The sequence below is a fragment of the Martes martes genome (assembly GCF_963455335.1).
Source record: "Martes martes genome assembly, chromosome: X".
Lineage (NCBI taxonomy): Eukaryota > Metazoa > Chordata > Mammalia > Carnivora > Mustelidae > Martes > Martes martes.
Window position 1 is genome coordinate 104,130,766 of NC_137897.1, and position 26,033 is coordinate 104,156,798.

At 45.1% G+C, this 26,033-nt stretch overlaps 2 protein-coding genes across 4 annotated transcripts in view; both read right to left on the reverse strand.

The window, feature by feature from the left end:
* The window catches only part of HS6ST2 (heparan sulfate 6-O-sulfotransferase 2), a gene marked incomplete at its 5' end in the record, with an annotated part of 285,413 nt that overhangs the window by 139,971 nt on the left and 119,409 nt on the right, over positions 1-26,033 (reverse strand). The gene's annotated exons all lie outside the window — the stretch shown is intronic.
* Positions 5,024-5,185, reverse strand: LOC308337237 (cytochrome c oxidase subunit 7C, mitochondrial-like; the record flags this gene model as incomplete). The annotated part of the gene is made up of 1 exon (XM_080795364.1): positions 5,024-5,185. One exon carries the CDS (start codon positions 5,183-5,185, stop codon positions 5,024-5,026), a length of 162 nt encoding a protein of 53 aa, XP_080651490.1.

A 26,033-nucleotide genomic window follows, 5' to 3' on the forward strand; every position in this document is an offset into this window, starting at 1 on the left:
AGAGGTCATCTTTGAGAACTATTCATCAAGTGGAATCCATAGAACTTGAAGGACTGATTTAGACAAGTGGGTGAAGGGAAGGGTGTGCCCGAGTTCCCGGCTTGGTAGAGCATATGGAAGGCAATATCACTATTAAACCATAGTGAGGGATATAGAGAGAAGTGCGGGATTGGGTGGTGGTTGGTGCTGGATTCCATTTTGGAGTGCATGGAGTTTGAGAAACTTATGGGATATCTGAAATTTAACAGGTGGTCGTTGGATGGATGGGTCTGAAGCTCGAGAGAAAGGTCACGGCTGCAGAGGTAGATTTGGGAGTTGTCATTATATAGATGGTACATCCATGGGAATGAATGAGATTGCCCAACTGAAGAGAGAGAGAGAGTGGTCAGCCTTCGTGCTACATGCTATGGACACAGGCTGGATATGGGTTGATGAGGGTTAGGTTTGACAATCTGGTCATCAGTGACCTAGGGGAAGATAGTTCCTCTGGACATATTGGAAAAGAAGCCAGTTATCAGGAAACAAATGAAGAATGGAAGGTGAGACTCTGGAGAGGGCAAGTCTAGGAAATGTTCATTAAAAATAATCTGAAGAAACAGAAGGTGTTTATCTTAAAAAGAAGACATGGGGGAGGAGGGTCATGACAGATGATGTCAAAGAGGAAAGAGAGTTATTCTGTATTTCCCAGGAAGGGACCAACTTCAATTACATGTTAGACTGACCTGGGTCCTTGTCCAGTCTGTATGACCTTGGGCAAGTCACGTCAACGATCTGAGCCTTGGTTTCTGAATCCACAAGCAATAAGCCTAGGTCTCTCATGGGGTACTGTGAGGATTAAATTAGTGACTAAAGTAGCATATGGGTGAATGTATGTATACCACTGGTTGGCATGTGGTAAGTGCCCCAAAAGGGTTTCATCTCACTTTCTAAGTCACAGAGATATGAAATAATGCCAGTAGTGCTTTGCAAACTCACAGTCGTGACAGAGACGTCTATGGTGGGCGGGGAGCGTGTCTGTAAATCTCTCTCGAAATTTTCACTTTGTCAGGACCCTGAAACCTGCACAGACATGCGCTGTCTCCTTCCGCAGCCCCAGACCTTGTTTGCCAACGTCATTCAGGGCCACCCGAAGCAGCCGGAGATGCTTTCCCCTTCGTCTCCTCCCTCACTGCCCCTGACCGGGCCCTGAGGTCCCTGGCAGAGCACAATCCCTCCACAATAGGTTTCTTTCACCTCAGTGCACACCTGGGCCTCCCCAGGGGCTTCCCAGGGAGACTCCGAGCCAGGGAATTTCGGTCTGGAATTGCCGCTCCAGGAACGCCCCCCTGAGGCCCCACGAGCTCTGCCTGCAGAAATCCTCTCCGGGAAGGCTGGCCAGGGAGAGCAGAAGAAGGCCTGCATTGTCACAGAGCGTCCCGGGAATGAAGCCTTGAATGGAAGGAAGATGAAGGTTTCTTTCCTTGGGGCCTCCTAAAAATCCTTCCGCACTGGGAAGTTACAAAGGCAAACAGTCTCTCTTAAGGTGTGCAGAAGGCAGGGTTACCAAAAATGGGCTTTGGCAAAGCTGGAAACACCAGCCGGAAAGAGAGGCACGAAATGGAGGACATCCAAACCACTGGTCGAAGGTTCCGAAGGGATTTGGCTCATGTATTCTGAGGATTGAGGCCACCAGACGCACTTCTTACTCCTGTCACAATGAAGAATGGGACTCTCCCCCAAAGGTCAAAAGGGTGAGTGAAGCAGAGCAGGAAAAGTTCCCCCCAATTCAATGAGACCCTCTAAGTCAGAGATTCTCCACATGGGCTGCCCCTTGGAATCACCTGGGGAGCTTTGAAAATTATAAATGCCCAGACCCCCACCTTTGACCAAATGAATCTGAATCTTACGAGATGGGACATGAGTCTGAGCACTTTTGGAAAAGCTCCCCGGGAGATGCTGATGTGCCTATAGAGCGGGGAGCCCTGTCCCGATCTATGTGTGACACCCAAGCACGGAGTCTAGGACACAGCGCGTGTGGGAGAACCAAGAGGACCCTTTCTCCACTCCCGCAGCAGGCGCCAACCACACCACTGAAGGAAACCACATTTGCTCAGGCTGGCATCACACCAAGAAACAATCCCACAAAATCCCACCATTTGCAACATGGTTAGACCTTGACGGCATTTGGCTCACAGAGATAAGTCAGACAGAGAAAGACAAACACTGTCCGGTCTCACTAATGTGTGGCATCAGAAAAAGCGAAACTCACAGAGAAACAGAGACAGGAAGGATGGTTGCCAGGGGCTAGGAGAGTGGGAAATGGCAACTTCCGGTTATAGGATGAACGAGTTCTGGGGCCATAATGCACACAGAGCAAGGTGGCTATAGTTTGCAATACTGTATTATATCCTGGAAAGTTGCTAAGAGTAGATCTTAAATGTTCTCAACACACACACACACATACACACACACACTTTAACTATGCAAGGTGACAGATGTGTTAACTAACCTTATCACACTAATCATTTCACTGTATATGTATATTAAATCATCAGGTTAAACAGCTTAAACTCACGCAATGTTATATGTCAATTATATCTCAATAAAGCTGGGGGGTGGGCAGAGAAACAACCACAAAGATCATAAAACAAGGTCCTAAAGAAATGACCACATGGTGTTTGAAATGTTGACATAACAGACTCAGCCACCCACCAGGCACCAGACACTCCCCCTTGGGAAGGCTCTGCGGTTTCTGTCCTTTCCACCCCCATTCCACCTCCTCCCTGGCTCCGTTCAGAAAAGGGAACATCTTAGCCTTTCAATATCTGATATAAACCTCATTCAGTTACGCTTTTTGATTTTAAGCTGCATTTGAGTCTTTTCAACTTAATTGAGGCAGAAGAAAATGATTAAATGTTGTATCAAAAGCAAGCATTCCCGTGCGGCTCTCTACATCACACCCAGAGAACCCTTGCACTGCGACTCCATCGTACAAGACTTAAGGCTGATGCTGAGGCCCAAGTGTGGCCCTCGGAAGTGTTCAGAAGACAGAAGTATAGAGAACTGAAGCATGAAATTGCTTCGAAATGAGGAAGCAAAGATGTGTTTTTCTTCCCAATCAAATCTTCTCTGAAAATCCTGACAGCAGGTTTACTCAACGCCCTTGAGATCCACTCCGTGGCATTGTTTTTCATCCCTTGGTCTCCTGTTTAGCACATCACCCTCTAATGCCAGCCATTTACCTTTAAATCACTTACAAAGAGCCACATTAACAGGGTCGGGCACTTGGAGGATGGCTTCGGAAGTGAGCGCGGAATTGAAATGAGGGGGTAGAGACAGCTTCTGCCAGCTCTGAATCACTCACTGTCCAATCAGCAATGCCACGTTGGAGGGAATGTTCTGGGCCTCCCAGCCCCAGTGGTGGGGGGTTAGGTTGGTTTGACCCCCTCCCAGAGGTAGAACCATTCAAAAAGAGACAGGGAGAGTGAAGAGTTTGTTTTCATACTCGTGGTCACTGTGGGACTGGAATGTTATCTGGTCCATCGAGGATCCACAGAAGGGGCACCACAGAGTTCTGGTTAGCACAGGAGAAAAGACAGTGAACTGGGAGCTAGGAGACCTGGGTTCCATTCCTGGAACTGCGCCCAGACATCTAGAAATACAGACCAGTGATTATGCCCAAGGTCTATGACAAGACTTCTGAGCTGTGTGACCAGAGGCAAGTCGCCGAACCTCTCTGGGCCTCAGTCAGTTCCTCGTCTGTAAGATGGAATGACGATGGTTTCTACTTCCTGGCGTCGTTCTGAGGATCCAGTGAGTTAATACAAACACTTAGAACAGTGCCCTGCGTATGGGCATCACTTTGTAAAGTTTAACTATCAATACTGGTTTTAGCTGCAAAACGAAAGCCGTCCTAAATGATTCTTAAGTCAAGGACTGAGCTTTGTTTATGTCATGTAGAACCTCTGTCAGATGTCGAAGTGGAAACAGCAGCAGGAGTTGAGAATGTCCTGGGCCAGTCTGCTTGCTTTTCCAGTAAAATCCTGGATTTGTGGCATAACTGGGGAATGAGTCACTGTGGTTAACCAAGTTTTCCAGATTACAAAGGTTTAGGACTTCAGACTTTCTCAGGAGTCACCAGCTGTCCCCCATCCACCCCGGCTAGCTGATTCTCTGCCCTGCGGCCCCGCCTTCCTCACAGCTGCGCCTTAATCCTTATCATTCTCTTCTTCACTCTCTCGGCTTCCTGCCTGTCTTTCTTGCTGATACTTTTCTTATTCCCTTTGCCTTCCCTTTTCGGAGTCACATATTGCCTCTACCCGGACCCTCTCCCGAGCCTGGCTCGTCCCTATGAGACGCTCATCACCACTGAAATGACGCTCTCGGAAGTATTTCTGAATGAATGGATGATATTTACACATCTGTTTGTTCATTCATTCATTCATTCATTCAATCCATCCTGTCAATCATCTAAGGCATTCTGTTCTTTTTGGTCATAAAACTAATTATAGGGCACCCTGCATAATCTGTGGAGTCAATATTTGGCTCTTTTTCATGCTGTTGGCAGAATCTTTCTTTGCAGCCACAAATGAATTAAGAAAATAGACATATATCTCTAAAAATACCACCACTTTGGGTACCCAAGGGCTTTGAACGAGTGGCTGAGAATACTTCATAATGTATAACTGATTTTCTTTAATTCGGTTGAATATTTTTTTTAAACCCTCTTCAAAACAAATCTTATGTTAAGATATATTTAAGTGCAAAGACAGCGGAATGGTGACTACCACTTGTCATTATCTAAGCATTTTTGGTAATCTATTCAGGGAACCACCTTAGGGAAATAGGGTTGTTTTTGTTGTTGTTGTTCTTTTTTTTTAAGGATTCATATAGTAAGTTTATTTACAAACATATCGGGTATGTTGAATTCAAGAGTTAGATCCATTTTTAAAAGAGACTGCACCTCTTAAAATGCTCCTTTTCACATCTGTTTTATGGATTAATTAAAACATCCTTCTTTTTTAAGCAGTTGGTGTCTTATTATTTAAAAAGGTGCAGCGAATCCAAATCCAAAGTACACAGTCACCATAATTAGTAACCACCACTTGTTTTCCACTGAAAATGGCCTGTTCTTCCCTGGGCCCTCCTCATAGTGGCTCCTACAGGGCACAGAGGTTGTGAACCTTGGGATGCTCTGTCCCAGCATGGCGCTAACTGGAAGTTCTGTGACGGGCTGTAAGGCGCAGAGACCCAAGATGGAAGAAAGCAGGAAAAATGTTCTAAGTAGACCATGGTCTCTTATGACCGAAGCTTTCTTTTCCACCATCATTTTAAATACTTCATACCACTGTCAGTCTTTACTGAATAAATATTTTAGTTGAATTAAGGGCATATTGGCTTTCCAGCATGGGCCTTTAGCACCCTAATCATAATTTCAATTGTAATATAATCTTCCTAGAAATATGTGTTCATTGATAAGGTTTTAACAAAAAGTACTTATATTCATCAACGATGGTTAGGAATCACCACCCAATTTATAAGAACATTTTCTCTTACGGGTGTCCAAATACTATTTCCTCCCTTTGGACTGCTTGCCTTTCAAGTCAGAAACCAGAAGTAGCTTGGGGATCAAACAGCAAGAAAGTGTTTCTTTTCCTTTCTTTAAGTACGCAGGAAAAGGAGCTAGTGAGTGGAGTGCACAGCTCGATTCTCAAGTTTGTCATGCTAAACCAGGGTTAAAAATTCTACCCCCCCTCTTTCTTATGAAAGTTATAATTTCCTGTATGAATCATTAAAAAAATGTTCTGTAGAAGCTTTCATTAATAAAATCTCTGCACTCTTGTGGAAGAAAAATCTCCAGGTTACTTAGATCTCACAAGGAAGTGACCTGATCTGGGCTTGGCAAGGCCCCAGAAAACAGGAGGATGGGAGTAATTGGGTGCCAATTGTGCCAGGAGAGTGCCTACCCAAGTGGGAGCAGTGGTTCTATGTAGACACCACTTGAAGCTGAAAGTCTTTGTCTCCCCTCTTCCACCACGGCATCCATTCTCTTCCAGAGTATTTTTTTTGTTCTGGATAATAGAACTAAAGCTGGGGGAGAAGCAAGCTGGACCATGAAGAACCAAGAGATCCTATAATCTAGCAATGGGGTCAGGAATCTGAACTGAGCTTCTGAATGGGGAGTGCACACAAAAACCATTGGAAAGAAACTTTTGTTGGTAACAACTTTATGCAGATATGATACCATCCATATACCACACCATGCACCCATTCAAAGTGAACAAGCCAATGTTTTTAGTGTGTTCACACAGTTGCGCAACTATAGCCACAGTCAATTTCGAAACACTTTCAACACCCCAAAAGGAAACTGCATCTTCTTTAGCTGATCAACCAGTCTCCCTCTCCTTCCCCTATCACCTGGTAACTGCTGATTGGCTTCCTGTGTGCATGAATTTGCCTATTCTAAGCATTTCATATAAATGACATCATAGAATATGTGGGCTTTTGTGTCTGCCTTGTTTCCTGTATCATGTCTTCTAGGTTCATCCATGCTGTAGCATGGATCAGTCCCTCATTCCTTTTCTTGCCGCTGAATCATACACCATTGTGTGGAGGTGTGTACCTCAGTTGTTTATCCGCTTGTCAGCTGAAGAACATTTGGGTTGTTTCCACCTTTGGGCTGACATTTGTTTTCATGGTACAGATACTGACTTCTCAATCAGGACCCAAAATCACGTCCACAACAACTCCAAGGGAATCCCTGTAAATCTCCAACTTAACTCTCTCCACATGCCCGATGCTAGACGTTGGTCTTACAGGCAAGAATTGTACATGACTGAGTATTCAGAGAGAGTTTGAGATTGAAGTTGTGTGTGTATGTGTATGTGTGTGTGTGAGAGAGAGAGAGAGAGAAAGAGAGATGAGAGAGAGATGGGGGAGAGAGAGTTTCCTTCTATAACAGCCCCATCTTCTTTCTTTATCTCGGCAGGTCTGCTAGGGAAGTGATCAGAAGTTTCTGTTTAGTAGGAAAAGGCTTTAACCTAAATATTTACACAGGGACATTTGGCTTGACTTCTATCTTGGTCCTCTTAGATTTTTTGACATAGCGTAACCCAAAGCATGGAATATAGATGTTAAATCACGCACCTTTAGAGTCAGTGTGAAAATGTTTGATGTTTGACAATTCAACTTTTCTCAGAGCAAGTCAGTATGTTGCCAACAGTATGCCAAGGAAGGGGCCTGAGAGAAAGCTAGCAAAAAGCAATCTAAATCCGACTTTGTTCACGTTAACTTATTCCTTTTGGAATTTCAACTACTTAATTATAATCCTGGAATTGTGTTTGATTCATTTTTGACAAGACCATATGTGCCTGTGTTGCCAGATTCTAGTAAAATAGATATTCCGTGCCATGTTTCAACACTGTGCCATTTGTAAAATTAGCAATTTCAAGGAAGCAAAAGGCTACTTGCCATTTTGCTGGATCAGCACCTCATTTGATCTGCTTGCATATGCTGTGAGTAGAAGTAAAGAACGCACGATTTTGTCTCTAGATAAATAAATTTGAATGCAAAATAGATGCAAAGCTGTGTCTTGAGAGACAGAGTTCATTTACATCCCAAACTAGCTCTCAGATCAGAAACGTGGCGCTCGGGCTTCCTTCTGCTCTGGAAATGTGCTTTAAAGATGAGGAAGCTTGCCCACTAAGGGAGGAGGACAGCACCCACTGCCTCTCATTAAAAGGACAATGTCAGGGAGGACTGGGTGGCTCAATGGGTTAAGCACCCGCCTTCGGCTCAGGCCATAATCCCAAGGTCCTGGGATTGAGCCCCACATAGACTCTTTGCTCAGTGGGGAGCCTGCTTCTCCCGGTCTCCGTCTGCCTGCAGCTCCCCCTGCTTGTGCTCTCTCTCTCTCTCTCTCTCTGTGTCAAATAAATTTAAAAAAATTTTCAAAATAAAGGACAATGTTGGGGCACCTGGGTGGCTCAGTGGGATAAGCCTCTAACTCCTGATTTAGGCTCAGGTCATGATCTCAGGGTCGTGAGATCAAGCCCCACATCGGGCTCCATGCTCAGTGCAGAGTCTGCTGGAGATTCTCTCTCTTTCCCTCTGCCCCTTTCCCCATCTCTCTCTCTCTCTCTCTCTCTCTCTCAAATAAATAAATAAAATCTTTAAAGGACAATGTCAGTTTTGTGACTACCCTTTCTTAAGTTTCTCATAACCCCCTATACTTATGTGGAGCTTTAGGCTTTTGAAATACTTTGACACATATCTCCCCATTTAATCTCTACAATGATCCAGTAACACATAATGGGAAAGGATAATGATGTTCACCGTACAGATCCAAACACTGCAGTTATGGGACTTGCCCACAGTCCCACACACCTCATAGATGGTGAAGCTGGCCTTGCTGTCTCCTCTTCTGACACTTTGCCCATGATCCCTTCCACTGCCTCCGAAAGAAGTCTCAGTTGACTATACCCTAAAACCCGGTAGGTGATGGACTTCAGAGAGGACAAAGGGAAAGGAAGTGACACTGGAAGAAATGGAAATCTGTCTTCAGCTTCTCCCCCGCCCTCCCTCACTGGGACCATCCCGTCCTTCTGTGCCACTGAGGCTGGGAGGAAGGGGATGCTGATGATGCCTCTCTGTGGGTGTGTCAAAGCCATCTCTTCTATTCTTCTTTCCTCTCCTTTACTGCACCACTGGGGACTGAAGCAGTGTGGACAGACTGAAAACCTTCCTGTGAAGGAGACCCATGTGTTCCCATTGCCAGAGCTGCTTAGGAAGACCCAGCTGGCTGCAGAGAAGACACAGTAGACGTGCGCCAATCCCTGCCCTGGGAGAAGTTGTGATCCATTGTCAAATTTACAAGTGCCGGGGAGCCTGGGTGGCTCAGTGGGTTAAAGCCTCTGCCTTCGGCTCAGGTCATGATCTCAGGATCCTGGGATCGAGCCCCGCATCGGGCTCTCTGCTCAGCAGGGAGCCTGCTTCCCTTCCTCTCTCTCTCTGCCTGCCTCTCTGCCTGCTTGTGATCTCTGTCAAACAAATAAAATCTTTTAAAAAAAAATTTACAAGTGCCTCCCTCTTCTTGCTGAACTTCCAAATAGTACAGAGCAAGGGCCTGGAAGTCAAGAGAGATGTGGAACTGAGTCTCAGCTCTGGGACTTCCTAGCCATGCAACCTCCATCAACTTAATGTCGAAGTTTCGATTTTCTCATCCAGAAGATGGGGATAATATCTCCCACCTCACACGATCCTTGTCAGAATGACGCGAGAGAAGGTAAGTAAAAGCCATTAGTGTGGTGCCGGGAATGCGGCACTTGCTGACCATTGGCAGATATTATTTTAAATAAACTTGCAATGCTCAATACTTCTTCAGCATGTTCCAGGGAAGGGTGGGGTGAGGTGGACGGACTCGGGTCAAGTGTGAGGTACAGTACTGAGAATCCTCTCCAAGTTTCCCGTCTGAAAGGCAGATCCTGCCTGCCAACAGACCTGCAAATCACATCTAACTTGTTTCTGTTCTCCTTATGAAAGCTCGTTAACAATAAATATTTCCCATCCCACCTACTGAATTCCTCCTGCCACCTGGATACCATTTTCCCATTTTTAATGCCTGCTCTCCTTAATGGCACCATGACTTGGCCTAGGGTTTGCTTGAAGTACCCACCATATGTTTTCAGTAAAAGGGAAACGACAATGTGTCCCGATTGTGTTGAAAGTGGCAATCGCACATGGAATGGTAAGTTTCGTGGGGAGTACCCTCTGCAGAACTTCCGTTTGTACTTCCAGTGCCCATCGCATAAAATACAATGCTGAAGTTGGAACAGCAGTGCGGCTTTGAAATAAACAAAGGTCCATTCGTGAAATAAGCCTTCCCTGAGACATCTTCTTCTGAGGCATCCGGCCAGATGGTCACGATTAAAGTCAATAGGCTTCCCATGACAAGCAGAGCACTGGACTCTGGCAACTGCCTGCAACCATTTGCTCCACGGATGGCAAGAAGGCTACAGATACCAGCCCGGCCCACAAAGCCAAGGCAACGGATTTATTCAGGTCCTGGCAAGGGACAAGAGGAGCAAGGACTCCTTGGAGTCAGTTACATCCCATGTTTTCCGTGGGGGGTGAAGCTCTGGCATGCTTTCTTATTCTTTGGCAGGCTACATTAAGGAACTGAGAGTTTCCCATAAACCCAAACTGCTAAAATCACAAAAAGGAGAGGAAACCAGGGCAGAGGTGGGAATGGGGTGGGTTTGTAGCTAAACTGCATTATGTTCTTTGAGCCAGAAGACTTTAGGATGCCCTGAGTAGCCCACCTGCCTGTCCTTAAGGAGTGGATTCTGGGAAGGTAAATGTATCCTGACTGAAGGAGGATATAGGGCTGAATTCAAAAGAATAAAAGCAACTCCCGTTCCCAAAGTCTGTGGTCCACCAATGCTACAAAGACACAAAGAGTCAATCTGTCATGTTCTCGCTCCTCGATTGCCATGGGTACTGCGGGGATGCAGAGGACTACGCAATCGATGGAAAAAAATTAAGTTAACCACAGAGCAAAGTCCCACGGATGGAAGCCGTAATACGAAGCTCCCCACCCCCCCCCCTTTTTCCAAGTCAGAGGAAAACTGAAGCCTTCAGTCTGCCTAACTGCGGACTGATTACCTTACCACCCTGTGAAAGGCGCTCGCCAAGAACACCAGCACCGTTAGAATTCCGGGCTCCTTCCCCTGTCTGCAACTTGACAAGGAGAATGGAATTCCATCTAATAGTTTAACTGTGTAAAAGTACAGCTGTCATTTGTGAGACTCGAGTGAAAAATAGGCGTCTCTTCTTTCTCTCCAGTATGGCAGCGGAGTGTGTTCACGTGTGTGTGCACAGGACCACACGTGTGCGTGCATTATGAGAGGGTGGGGGATGGAACAAAAGGGGCAAGCCCTCATTCATTCTTCCAAAAGGCTGATCCCAGGGTTGCATTCTGGTTGGCCTTCTACAGGAAAGGGCCAGGAAGGGGAGGCCAGAGGGTTGGGACAAGCAGAGACTAGAAGCCCCATTCACTGAGGGAGGGCTGCTTTCCCTGCACTTCATCCCCAAGGCTGGATGCTCCCGGGAAGGCACTTAAGTGACCTGAGATTCTCATCCACCACCCATTCTCTTGACCAGGAAACTGAGGTCTGGAGAGAAACAGGCACCTGCTAGGGGGACTCAGCAGAAGAGCCAGCAGGGACCAGTGCCTTCCTCTTTGCAAGTAACTGTCCCCCATGCCAGGCTGCCTCTCTGTAGTTTATGATTTTTAGCATTTTGCTTTCCTTTATGTTTTTGAAGGTGCAATTGTTTGTGTGTTACTGATTCAGGCTTTGCCTCGCACTGATGTATTCTGGTATTGTCCAATCCATGCTACTTTATAAAAGTATCCCCTGAAGCATGTCAAAACATATAGTTAGTTATTTTAAAGGGAAAAATGGTTCAGTAAATCTCTACAGAATACATCATGTGAGTTAGCATAATAAAAAATTGATTGTGTTAAAATAAAATCATTTTCGGAGACAAGCATTTGGCCGGAGGCTGAATGTCAAGTCCAAGGTGGACAGGCCTCCAGATCTACTAACAGGGCTGCCACTGTCCAGTCACTGTTCTGAGCACCCTCACCCCCAAAGCACTCAGGGAACAGAGCTGCAGATCTTCATGCTGGCACTTGTCCAAGGACTTTGTAATTCCTGGCTTACTTCTGTTATCCCCCAGCTGACTGTGACCTACCTCCTCAAGGGCGAGAATTCCTTCATCTTTATGCCCCCAACACTCTAGCAAGGGACCTGACTCAGGAAGCATTCAATAAATGTTGGTTAAATAAATTATTAGAGCAGGGGCACCTGGTTGGCTCAGTCGGTTAGGCGTCTGCCTTCAGCTCAGGTCATGATCCTGGGGTCCTGGGATCAAGCCCCACATCGGGCTCCCTGCTCAGCTGGGGAGTTGCCTTTCCCTCTCCCTCTGCCTCTCCCTGCCCACCGCCTCCCGCCACTGGCTCATGCTCCTTCACTCTCTCTCTCCCTCTCTCTAATGAATAAATAAAATCTATGAATAAATAAATAAATAAATAAATACATAAATGCTATTGTTCAACTTCTCTTGTGAAGACCTTAAAGGTTACGCTGATCTCCTTACCTGCCAGCAAAGGTTGAAATGAACGTAAGTTGGGGCTTGAGAGAGAACCAATTCTCAAGAATCCAGAAGATGCCAGAATGGTGTTCCAGAACGTCTCACTGCTACCATCCCCTACGCCTGCCTCAAACTCCACGCCCCCAGCCTGCCTTGTGGTGCAGGAGAATTCCACCCCACCAGAGTCTGTGATCACGGGCTCCAGAGGAACCACACAGCCAGCCCCATCACCAGAAACATCCCAATGCCACAGACGGAAGGGCCATGAGAACTCGGTTACTTTCTGAATACTGTTCCTCCCTCCTGTGTCTGGTGTTTCGAAGGACAAACCCACAGAGAAGTGAACTCACGGGGAAAAAAACCCACCCTGTGATTACCAACATTCTCCTATTTTCCTGCTCTGCCCCATTTGCAACGTACTCATTCTACCTCCCTTCCCTTGTGCTGGGTTCATCTGCTATTCTGATTAGTTTCACTGCCTTGAAAATTGAATATTGATTATGAGATAAAGTATCAAAAGAAATAGTAACATTTTTGAGTCGAAAAAAGGGCTCGCTGGAACTGCCCTCGGATGTATTACACAGTTAACTTCCAACAGCTCGAACCCCCAGGTGAAGGATTTTGGTGCCAAATGGCTGCTGTTTCCTTCCTCCCTTTGCCCAACATGGGAAGAGAGCTCGAGGTGGCCTTCTCTTCAGGCTCTCACGGGCTGCAGACCTCCCCTCTCTCAGAGAACTTCTGCTGCCCACACTCAAGGGCACAGCATTTGGTAAGCTCTCAGCATGGTAGTTGGAAGGAAAACATTCAGCATGTGAACCCTCAAAGGATCGAAACAAAGGATGGTTCAGGGATGCCCTATGGAACCACCCTGGCAAGGGAGGAATCCAACTCTTTTTTTAATCAATACCTAAGGGATCCAATTAAACATGTGTCTTTTGTTTTTATTAATAACAAAAATGGTACATACATCAGAGAAATACAGGATGAGATGTTTTTCCTCTCTAGGGTAAATATTAATGCTAAGCTGAAAGGTAGATGGTGGAGCTTTTAGAGAGGCTTAAACGGTTTATAGATTTTAATTGCAACCTGTTTGGAACAAATACAATTAAACATTGTTTGTAATACAAAACACCTGCATAACACGTAATTAGAGAAATCTCTTTAATGGGGGCGTGTGTGGAAGGCTGGAGACGATGATGAATAAAGCCATACGTGGTACCAGAAAGCGATTGTGATGCTGCACAGCTAATGGAAAACTCCCGAATGAGCAGACAAACCAAACCTCAGACACGTAGAAAGAATGACAGTCATTTATGTCATCTGCCTACTGCTTCTGCCTAAAGACCAGGAGGCACAATGATGGCAACATAGCTCACTAAGTTGGTGTCACACTACTCCTAGCTGTCTTCGATCTGAAGGGCAAAGCAGAAGCATCTTGTCTCTGTCCTCACACTTTGTGCTTCTGCAGTAAGGCTACCTGCCTTCTCATTAGTTGCACAGATGAGGGGGAACCCGGGAAATAGTAACACCTCCCTGGGAAAAGAAACCTTCCTTCTGACATAAACTTTGCGAGTCGAAAAGCAGAGCAGACAAGCTGTTCCCTCTCTGAGAAGACTTGTTACTCAATTACTATCTCCAAGGACAGTGATAAGATGTAAAAAGTCACTCTGGGGGTTTCTGGGGGGCTCAGTCAGTTAAGTGTCTGCCTTTGACTCAGGACATGATCCCGGGGTCCTGGGATCAAGTTCCACATCAGGCTCTCTACTCAGCGGGACTCTCTGCTTCTCCCTCTCCCTCTGCCCTCTGCCTGAAGCTCTACCAGCTTGTGCTCTCTCTCTCTCTCTCTGTCAAATAAATAAATAAAATCTTAAAAAAAAAAAAAAAAAAGAAAAAGAAAAGTCACTCTGATGCTCCCAGGCCCAGGACACAGTGGATCACCAGTGGCGCCTTCAGCTTGACGCCCAGTGTTCTGCACACAAAAACACTACACTGAGCCATTGTGATGTCTCTAGACCTAAGGAAGAGCAGCTCCGATCTACCAAGCAATGACAATGGCCGAAAGTAAACAGGGCCAGATCAGGGAAGGGAGACCAGTCAGAGAGGAGAAGGGGGCTGGCACACTCTCCTTTCCGTCTAGTCAACGCACCCAAGTTTGGGATCTCCCTAGAGGATACAGCCTTACTAATTAACCTAAACACCCCACCCCCTTCAGTCCTTCGGCAGAACGTGGTCAAGTGGCCCTGCACACTGGAGCTGCTTGCCTTCAGCCATGGGAAGGAAGCCAGGTGAAAGGGACATTCAGAGGGAGCCAGGCTGCCTGGCCTGCCCACTTACAGTCTCTCTGTCCAGTTCCTACGAGGCCCAAGTCTCTCTCTACTGGGTTAGTGAAGCCGTCAGCTTCTCCCCTAAGTCTTGCCTTCTCTGGCCCCTACAAGCTAGAGCTTCCTTTTTGGTTTTCCTGGTCTCCCAGGAAATTGTTCCCTTTCACCTGCACTCCTGGTTTCCTGCTCTAGCTCCGGGTCTCCAGTCCAGCCGGGTCTGCAAGATACTTACTGCCCGACGGACAGCCCTCCAAACGAACCTCCCCACAGAAGTTTCCAAACGTGGTGCAAAGAATGCAGGAGGAAGTCAGGCAGCTTTGCCTTAGAATTTCAAGAATTCCTTAGAATTATCAGCTGGTGTCCTGGACAAGTGAATGCCCAAGCCTCAGTTTCCCCATCTGTAACATGTGCCTAAAAAGAGAAATGTACCTCACAGAACTACCAGTGGCATTAAATGAGGTCACATTAGTAAACACTTCGACAGTGCCTGACACAACACAAGCACCTGGAAAACAGGAGCTTTTCTTCATCAGCAGGCATGACTGTTAACACAGGCTCCCTTCTGAGAAGAGAAAACCTCCGAGCACAAGGCTCTTGCTGGCCAACTGTATAACTGCCATAGCAGAATGCAAAACTCCAGGCCATTATTTTTATTCTTAAATCAAAACTATATTGAGAATTTATACATGAAAATCAATGGCAACCTCAAATAATTGGCTTTATTTACACCTTTGATCCTCTGCCTGTTATGAAAGTGTGAGTTCAGTGAATAAACATGGCTAAAGGACTAGTGACAGATGGTTTTCTTACTCAGCCTTCTTCCCTGAGCTCAGGAGGCTCAACAGTTCTGTGGGCGTTACCAACATTCTGGCCCAGCCACAGACTCACAATGGCCTGGGGTCAACTGTGTCCACTCCCACCACCCATTGCTCAGAACTCTGTACTGAGCAGGTGCAGATCCCTGAAAACCGACCACCACCTGGTCCAAAGGAAACACATGCCCTGGAGGCTGGAAGCCCAAGAGCTCTTCTTGGCCTCATCCTGGGGGAAGATGTCAAAGCCCCTGAGTCATTACACTTCATGATGTTGACAGCTCTAGCTGTGCCCACTGCTGTTCTCCTGCCTAAACCATTCACAAGACAGAGTCATCAGCTCTGCTCTTTGAATGGAGTGGTAGTTTGGGCATTCAAGTTGATTACTTTATTGTTTTCAAAACTTTGTGTTTGCATATAGTTGACACAACGTTATGTTAGTTTCAGGTGTACAACATAGTGATTCAATATCTCTATATATTATGCTGTGCTCACCACAAGTGTAGCTACCGTGTATCCCCACACAACTCCATTACAACACCATTGACTATATTCGCTATGCTGTGCTTTTTATCCCTGTGACTTATTCATTCCATAACTGGATGCCTATAACTCCCACTCTCCTTCACCCATTTTGCCCATCCTCCCTTCCTTCTGGCAACCATCAGTCTTCTCTCTGTACTGTGTTATTGTTTGTTTATTCGTTTGTTTTGTTCTTTGGTTACACACATGAATGAAATCATATAGTATTTGTCTCTCTCTGAATGATTTATTTCACTTAGCATTATATCCTCTAGGTCCAACCATGTTGTTGCAAATCGCAAGATTTCATTCTTTTTATTTCATTCTTTTTATGGCTGAGTGATATTCCATTACACACACACACATCATATTTTCCCTATTCATTTATCTCTTATTGGACATTTAGATCATTTCTATCTTGGCTATCATAACTAATGCTGCAATAAATATAGGGGTACATGTATCTTTTCAAGTTAGCGCTTTTGTTTTCTTTCAGTAAATACCCAATAGTGGAATTATTGGGTCATATGGTATTTCTATTTTTTTTTAAAGGATGAGTTTTTTTTTAAAGATTTTACGTATTTATTTGACAGACAGAGATCACAAGTAGGCAGAGAAGCAGGCAGAGAAAGAGGAGGAAGCAGGCTCCCTGCTGAGCAGAGAGCCCGATGCAGGGCTCGATCCCAGGACCCTGGGATCATGACTTGAGCCGAAGGCAGAGGCTCTAACCCACTGAGCCACCCAGGTGCCCCTATTTCTTTTTTTTAATAGTTTTTTTTTTTTTTTTTTTCCGAGAGAGAGAGAGAGCGCGCGCGTGAGCGCACATGAGTAGGCAGGGTGGGGTAGGAGGGGCAGAAGAAGAGGAAGAGAGAGAATCTTAAGCAGGCTCCATGCTCAGTGTGAAGCCCAATGTGGGGCTTGAACTCATGACCCTGAGATTACGACTTGAACCAAAATCAAGAGTCAAGACACTCAACCGACTGAGCCACCCAGGCACCCCTGGTGTTTCTAATTTTTGGAGGAATTGCTGTACTGTTGTACACATGGCCATTCTAAAAATTGATTCTCCCATAAAGCAGCTTGTTGAGTAGGCAGATTTCCACTCCATATCCAAGCCTCATCAAAGTGGAAGTCCACCAGTAGAGTGTATAAAGAGGAAGCACTGGTGTGTATATAGCTAGTGACTGTGACAGATGTTGAGTGTGCCTCCCTGGGGACAGCAGAAGGGGAAGGAGGGCTAGAGGGCAAAGGGGGCCAGGCCCAGTTCTATAAGGAAGATTCTGGTATAAATCCTTAGGCTGTAAGGTAAGACTACTCAATGGATTCTGTATCTAACAAACTTGAATGTCAGTTCCATATACATGTGGCCACCTTTCAGCTTGGCCTGTTGGCTATATACAGAAGGATGGGGTACACCAGGAGAACATCAAATGTTAAAAAATACATCTCCCCTCTCACCCTTCCTATAAGTATAAAAGCAAGAGGTGGGGAGGAGTAGGAGGTTCTGAGATCCTTTCAGAAAGATCTAGTCCAATACCTCTTCTCATTGCTTCTTTGCCTTCCTCCTTCTCCCTGGGGCAGGTCATTCTCTCACCCCCATCCCCAACACACCTGCGGCTTCACAGCCTAGGATCCCTCCCTGACAGAGACACTCAGATTGGTATGTCTGCATGGCTCAGTGAAACACGTGTCTTTCCCCCTAGGAGACCAAACTTCCAGATCTTGCCCACCCCTTTCCCCAGCCCCATGCCTACCTCACCCCTACTGGAAAAGAATTTCATTAAGGCCACAGGCCAGGCTGAGGATAGACCCAGGGAAAGGCAGAGGAAATGCCCTAAACTGGCAACATTTCTATTCCCACCCCCACAATTCAAAACTGGGCATTATGTTTATGTGTCTCTATAACTGCACATTTTGTAAAGCATATGAAATTTAATATCTTACAGGTATTCAAGTCTAGTTCCAATACACAAACACCCATTAAAGGCCATCCTGGTCGAACAGACTGAATGGACTGGGGCTTGTTCATTATACAGTATTTTGCCTTCAAACAGGATATTGTATCTACATCAGCACAGCGATATTAATATGAATATCATCTCTGTAGATCTCCAAGGCTCCTTCCACCCTGGATATTCTAAGATTTTCCATTTCTCTATAGAAATTACCCTTTTTTGGGGAGACTAGGGTGTTAAGGTGATATTTGCTGAGATGAGACTTTGCCACATTCAGAACCAACGCCTCGGAATTACAGTACATCTAATAAAAGCAATTCAATCCATTTTACAAAGAGAAACTAATCATCCATTCTCTCCTTCTTGCCAAGAAGGTTCTGATGGAAGAAAGAAAAACAATAGAACATGTAAATGCATCTAACCAATTGTGCCACTACTTTTAAATTCTTCCTGATCCCTCAAAGACACAAAGTGAACCCTTAGTTTAAAATGCTGCAACAGCCTCATCTCATTTGTCCTGTGAGGAACCTATATAATTTCCTCCCTTGTAAATTACTCTGCACACATAAACACACACAGAGTTTGGGGATGTAAGTGGTGAGAATCAGCAGATTATACCCAAATTATCCATACCTCTGATGATCCAGACAGGCAGCTAAATGTCCTAGAGCAGAGACTGGCAAGTAGTAAATATCAAAGCTTTCCAGGCTATACGATCACTGTTGCAAGTACTGAACTCTGCCTTTGTAGAGCGAAAACAGCCTTAGACAACATGGCGCTGAACACGCATGGTTGGGTTCCAGTAACAGTTGATTGATGGACCCAGAAATATGAATTTCATATCATTTCCCCATGCCACCAACAGTACTCTTCATTTCTTTCAACCATTTAAAAATGTGAAAATCATTGTTAGCTCACAGGCAGGATGGATTTGGTTGCTGCCCCCTATCCTAGAGGAACAGTATGTCCTAGCATCCTGTACTATTCCTAATTGAGCAAGTCAAGGAAATAACTATCATTATGATGACAGCTGAGTCCAAGGATTATGCACCACTCTTTAAATAGAGTCTGTTACTAAATCCTCATAACTAACCTATGATGTTGGGACTGCTGCGGTCCTCATGTGTAAAACAGGGAAACAGACCCAAGATGGGCAAAATGACTTCCCCCAAGACTGCACAGCTACTAAGAAGCAGAGTGTAGATGGGAACCACATCCGACTGACTCCAAGGCCCACGCTGCTGACTACCACCTCGTGTTCTCTAGAACTGGACTGCCAGCTTCAAACGAGTTCGACTACCCCAGGAGTATGAACTCCTGTCCCAGGAGGAAATAAATACAATGGTTCCAAATGCAAATACTGTCAACGACATGAACTGGTGGGCCTGAGGAAGCCATGATTCAGTTAAAGTCTAAGGAGTTGAAATTTGCTTTTCTGTGAGTTTTCAAGCAAGCATTCAAAATGCTTGGTTCTTGGGGCGCCTGGGGACTCTGTTGGTGAAGTGTCTGACTCTTGATTTCGGCTCAGATCATGATCTCAGGGTCGTGAAATCAAGCCCCGAGTTGGGCTCTGTGCTGGGCGTGGAGCCTGCTTGAGATTCTCCCTCTCTCCTTCTCCCTCTGCTCCCCCTCACCCCGTCTCTTCCTCTCTTAAAAAAAAATTAAAAACAAATAAAAAATAAAGTGCTTGATTCTTTTCATAGCTGAATGAGATAAAATAATCAAGGCAGGTTAAAAAGAAAAGGATGGCTCATGCTTCTAGATACTCGTGTATCTGTTTACTCAATTTTGGTAGCTCTTTATCAAGCTCGCGTCAGAGCAGGTAAAACTGTGGAATGTGGCAAAATCGAAAATGTTAGCACCCTAAAAGACACAAAATGATTCAAGAAACAGCTGATAGATCCTTTGCTGTGAGGAGCAAGCACACTGGGAATAGAAAAGTCATGAAGCTCGACTTTGGCTGAAATCCAGGCAGAACCAAAGGACACTAAGAAAGTGACTCAAGACACAGGGTTCCAAGCATCAGAGCAAAACAGCACTAGCACTAAAAGGCTCACGGGAAGGTAATGTCATGGCAGAGACTGCCTTCGCTTGCACTCCAAGAAGGCTGGAAGAAACTCAGCATAGTGTATGGCCATTTGTACCCAGAGGGAAGGTTCCTGAATCCTCTTATGCAAGCATACTTGAGACCCCTAGCCTATAAGACACTTGAAGCTTGGCTGGCTTGGTGCATTCACTTTTAGTATGGAAGCATCCCTACAGCCCTTCTGGAAATCTTACCCTTATGACGGAGAACGGCTTTGCCTAAATCCTTGACTCGGGAGATCAGGCAAGTGAATTAAAATCACTATGTGAATAAGACACAGGATGAACAAAAATAAGAGAAATACACAAAATGGGAGATGTTCCATTCAAACCCCCAACTACTCTCCAAAAACCTCTTTCACAGGTCACACATTTCCAAATGTCACACTCTGCACTTAAATAAACATGCCTTTCTTCCAGACAGGGGGAGAAAGTGTCAAGTTTGTTTTGGTATTTTAAAACATTCTGGTGATAGAAGTGATACCTGTAATGGAAAATTATGGGGCAAAGGAGATTCTTATCTTGCAACTCTACAGCTGTTCATGTCCAGATCCCACATGCCTGGGAGGGCGTTACTGAGTTGCTCCACTTCCCAGAGCTCAGTGCTCCATTTTCTCCAAAATCTCAGCACCAGGAAAGCCTACGTTGTCAAAGACACTGAAGCAAGAAAGCCTTCTGGAAGCAACTGATACTTTACAGCTCAGGACTCCAGGACCTCATAGTTGCTTTAAGGGTCAAGGGCCAACTTCTATCCCCTAGAATAAGGAAGCTGACAATATAGTATTATTTTAAATCTGGCTGTCCAGGGGAAAAGTCCTCAAAATACAAACTTGAGGAAATGAAAGCTAAAGAGCTAAGAGATGTTAAATGACTAACCCCAGTCCCATATGAAGGGAGCTGGCCCGGCTGCAGTCCTCAGATCAGTGTGCTGGCCCACAGCCTCCCCTGTAGTGACTGTGCTGGGCCGAGGGTAGAGGATGAGAATCACACCACAAGACAAGAACCACACCTCCAGACAAGACTGAATTGGTGGCAGCTGTCCCTACTCAGGGATTTCACAAATGTGGAAAGTGGGGTCTCTCACGCATCCCATGCAGGAGATGGAAGGTGGGAACCCAGGCATCCAATTTTAAACAAACTCTGTAGGTGATTCTCATTCACATGGCTCAGGGACCACACTGTAAGGAACACTCTTCAGCCTACTCATTCAAAATCTCTGACAGTGGATCCCAGGAATCTGCAGACATTCGTTCAACACATTCATTCAGCCCTCAATATATGGCAGGCACTGTGGTTGGCATCAGGGAGCCAACACTATCCCGGTTCCCGCCTTGCTGAGCTCACCCGTGACCTGCATGAGGGTGGCCATCTTAAGTATATCTCTAATTCCCCATTTTGACTAAGGGTCTGAGGAACCAAAACCTCCCACAACTGGCTAAATAATGGAGTTTCTTTTTACGATTTCCCTTCTTTCCTGTACATGTTCTCATTGCTTGGATTACTACTCTAAGAAAGGGCTTGTCCAAGCAACAGTCTCAACTTTATGATCCTATCACATGCCCCATAAACCACCTCGATGCTTCATTTCCATTATACGAGCTTCTCTGGGACAGAAATACTTATTATAACGAGCAACACAAAACAAACCAACAATGCCTTCCTGACCTGCATGGAAAAATAATACCTTATCAGCTTTAATCCAACTGCATTATTCTTTGTAAAAAGTAAATGACTGTATGAGATTGTCTGAAACACAGATAGAGCTTTAGCTAAGCTTCTGCCTCCAAGAGACCAAGCAGCCTGAATCATAAGCTGGAGCTAAGGAAAGGGATATTTGTCCCCCAACTTGCAACCCCCTTTTATGATTGCAGTTGCAATCCTGGTGCCAAGAGACACTAGACAACATTTGTGAAAATGTTGTCCGTGGATCACCCACATAAGAGTCACTCTGGGAAGCTTGTTAAATGTGCAAGTTCCCAGGCTTTACTTAAGCATTCTGTAATAGATTAACTGCATTAGTATCCACAGTTAATGGCCTCTCTATAGCCTTGCCCTTTGCCCTGTAACTCTGTAGACCCCTCCCACTCTGAATGTGAACTATGCCATATGACATATGGCTTTGGCCAATGGGATGTTAGCAAATGCGAAGCCAGTAGAGGCTTGAAAAGCTTATATGCATTTTCACTAGCTCTCTTATATAATGGACTTGTTTGCTTAAACCTGTGTCACATCGTAAGAACAAGCCTGGGTTAATGTTCTCAAGGATGAGATGCCCCATGGAGTGGATAGAAGTCATCCCAGATGAGGCCATATGAGAAAAGCCAATACCTAGCTGACCCTCCAGCTGACTTGCAGCTGTGATCAGCCAAGCCTGGCCCAGATTAGCCGGACCATCCTGCCAACTTTCTCACCAGCAGTGCCCAAGGGTTCCAATCTCTCCACATCCTCACCAACACTTGTTATTTTCAAGATTTTTTGGTTCGTTTTTTGGTTTGGGTTTGGGTTTGGGTTTGGTTTTGGTTTTGCCATCCTGATGGGTGTGAAGTGTGGTTTTGACGGGCATTTCCCTAATAATTAATGATGTTGAGCATCTTTTCACGTGCTCACTGGCCGTCTGTATATCTTTTCAAGGAGAAGGATGTATGTGAGTCTTTTACCCATTTTTTAAAAAGATTTTATTTATTTATTTGACAGAGATCACAAGTAGGCAGAGAGGCAGGCAGAGAGAGGGGGAAACAGGCTCCCTGCTGAGCAGAGAGCCTGATGCGGGGCTCGATCCCAGGACCCTGAGATCATGACCTGAGCTGAAGGCAGAGGCTTTAACCAACACTGAGCCACCCAGGTGCCCCTCTTTTACCCATTTTTAATCATGTTGTTTTTTGTTTCCATAGGACTTTATATGGAATAAATGGAGCAAGGTTTCTTAGACAAAAAGAGATTCTAAATTAAGGAGGTAACTAATAATGAATGCCTCACACATTTTTTTTTTGAAAAAAAAAAAAAAAAAGCCCAACTTTATCAGCACTCTGCGCATTCTTTCCTCCTAACCCCATTTCAGAGGAAGGGCTCAAGTCCACAGCTAACCTTCTCTCTGCACACTGCCTTCCATTCTTTCCTGCTTCCTCCAAAATCTTTATCAACTATCCTCTGCTCTCTCCCCATTTATTAGCTACCTCTTTAGTGACTCATTTCTCCTAAAATATGTGCTCAAATTTCTCCATCCCACTGACAATTTCCTAGTATCTGCTTTGTCCTCAAGATTCTGCCATCACTCTACACGCTCAGTGTTTCCAGGTAACCACTTCAATTCAGTTTTGAAACTGCTGCCACATGATTTCTGCCCCTAATAGTCTACTTGACCTTCTTCGTTTTCCTCAATAACCTCTTCAATCGCTAAATGGAAGGCACATTTTTCAGTCTATCTGACTTGGCCATTCCAGAGCACCCGACAATGTCAACCACCTCTTCCTTATTGAAATTCTCTTCCCCCGTGATTGTGATGACCTCTCTCACTCACTCTTGGTCCTCTTCAACTGCTTCCACTGGGTTCTCCTTATTTGCTGCATTTCTTCTGCCCAGAGTACATGTGTAGATATTCCCCAAGGCTCTTTCTTTGTTCTCCCTCAAGCTTCAGACCCACATATCTACCTGCTTCCTGGACATGGACTGGGAAGACTCTGAGAAAACCAAACTGTAACAAAACCGAACTCACTTTCTTCTCTAAATCCATGCCTCTGCCCGGGCTTCCTATCTCACTACAGAACAGCGATGAGATCCATCATATCATACCAGATGGAAAATCATGGCTTCGTGGTTGACTCTCCTTCACCCTTGCACCTGACCACATCCGACTGGTCATATGTCCTGGCGAGCCAGCCTCTCCCTCACACGTGCCTCCTCCTCTCCATTACAATGGCCTTAGTTCAAGTCCCCTCTACCTTTTACCTATTGCAAAAGTTTCACAACTGATTATTTTTAGCCTCTGATCTCTCCTCCCTCTAAGCGATCCTCTACATTATCACCAGCAAAAGCAATAAATAAATGAATAAGCGAATAAATAAGCTACAATGGAAAACGTGTTTCTTCCATATTCAAAAACCTTTGAAGCTCCTGTTTTCCATAGTGTCCAACTGGTATGCAAGTCCGAAGGTTGATGTGGTATGCGGAAAGAGCCTGGGCATCAGGGTCGGAGAGTGATCTCAGTATGAATCAGGATTCTGCCACTTGCTAGGTGTGATACTGATCAGTTTACTCTGCTTCTCTGTACCTGCTTCCTCGGGCTGATTGCGAGAACCAAATGAATTCCCATATACATCTTCAGTACCCAGTACCTTACAGAGCCCAGTATACAGTAGGTGCACATAAATATCACCTTCTTCCCCTTTCCTACTGAGTACATTCCCAATCTCCATTACCCCTAAGAACTCTCCCCAAACCATGTTCCAGACACATACAACATTCATCCTTTCCCCAATCATGGCAAATACTTTCTTTCCTCTGCTTCTGCTATGTACTACCCTCGCCTGGAACGACTTCCGTCATCCCATTCAGCCTGATTTCAAAACCCGTAGCAAATGCCACTGCCCTCTTGAAGCCTTTCCAACACCCTCGATTCTTCCTGTATGCTTCATTTGGGGCAGTTCCTGTTGCTTGTTTTGCCTTATGGCTCCTTAGATCTGTCCACCTGCCATAACTGTTCCCTTGACTATGAACTTCTCAAGTGCACAGAATCTTTCTTAAACGTATTTCTATTATTTATTTTTTAGAAGATTTATTTATTCATTTGAGAGAGAGTGTGGGGAGGGAGAGGCAGAAGGAAAGGGAGAAGAAGAAAATCTATAGATTCCCTGCTGAGCAACAAGCCCTAGGCAGGGCTTGATCCCATGACCCTGAGATCATGACCTGAGCCAAAACCAAGGGTCGGACGCTTAACCGACTGAGCTATCCAGGTGCCCCTTAAACATATTTTAATACCTAGCACCTAACATTCAAAAACACTTAGAACAAACTGTTATTTTCAAGTTGGAACGCAGTGAAGAGAAATTATGTATGAGGACAGTCAGGATTTAAAACCCGAAGAACAAATATTAAAGCATATTTTAGAATCTAATGAAATATGTGTTTTCATATTGAGTAAGTAAGTAATAAAATAATCATAACAGCCACTTGTATAGTTCTGTTGTAAACACCACTGTAAGTATTGTACATGCATTAGCTCACCTACTCTTCACAGCAGACCTGGAAGTGGGGTACAATTATCATTTCGGCTCCACAAAAGAGGAAACCGAGGCTCAGAGATATTAAGTAACTTGCCTGAGGTGACATAGCCTATAAAAAATAGAGCTGAGATTCAAAGCTGGGAGTCTGGCCCTAGAATTCGTACTCTTAAATGGCCACAATGCTCCAAAACATCACATCGCGATCCATGTTGTAGCTTGCTAAGATGGCAGAACACGTGGATCTTAACCTTGGCCCTATTCGTTATGTGTCTTTGGGTAAATCTCTTTTCCTCTCTGAGCCTCCATTTCCCCATATGTCAAACAAGAAGACCATATCCAACGAGCTGCTTGGTCCCCCTCAGTGTCAACATTCTAGGACACTCTGAACGGCATGCACGTACTTCCCAGTTCGTCGCAGGCAAGCTGGCACCTTCTAGAAGTGTGCGCTACATAGCAATTTAAATAACCCCCTTGCCAGCTTCCTTTTTTCTTGTCAGACACTTATCAAAGTTGTTCTTTGCACAATTGTTACCTCTCGTATTAGTGGGGGCTCAATTACAGAGGTTTAACTCTATTTCTGATGACAGTGCTCCCTGTTATGCTGCCCATAAATAATATTAAACTAGTGCCCAAGATTCAAAGGTTAGTGACTGCTTTGAATTCTTTGAGTGAGTGCCCTAACAGGAAAAGAAGGTGTCACTGCTGTCATTAGTACTTGGGTACAAAATTAGTTATTTGAACCAAATGAGTAGGGAGTCCTTGTCAGCACTGTTTTCCACCTCAGAGGAAATCAATGAAGCCTATTAGTTACTGGGAAAATAGTCTGCGGTTTGTGCAAGTCTTCACCAGACAGCGGTTTTCTTAAAATATTTGCTGCCTTATAATTAGCTTATGTATCTGATTAATTTCGGAGGAAAAATACTTCAACTTGGAGACCAACTATTAAGCCACTGTAGCTGAGAAAACCCAACTCCAAGGCCAGTAACC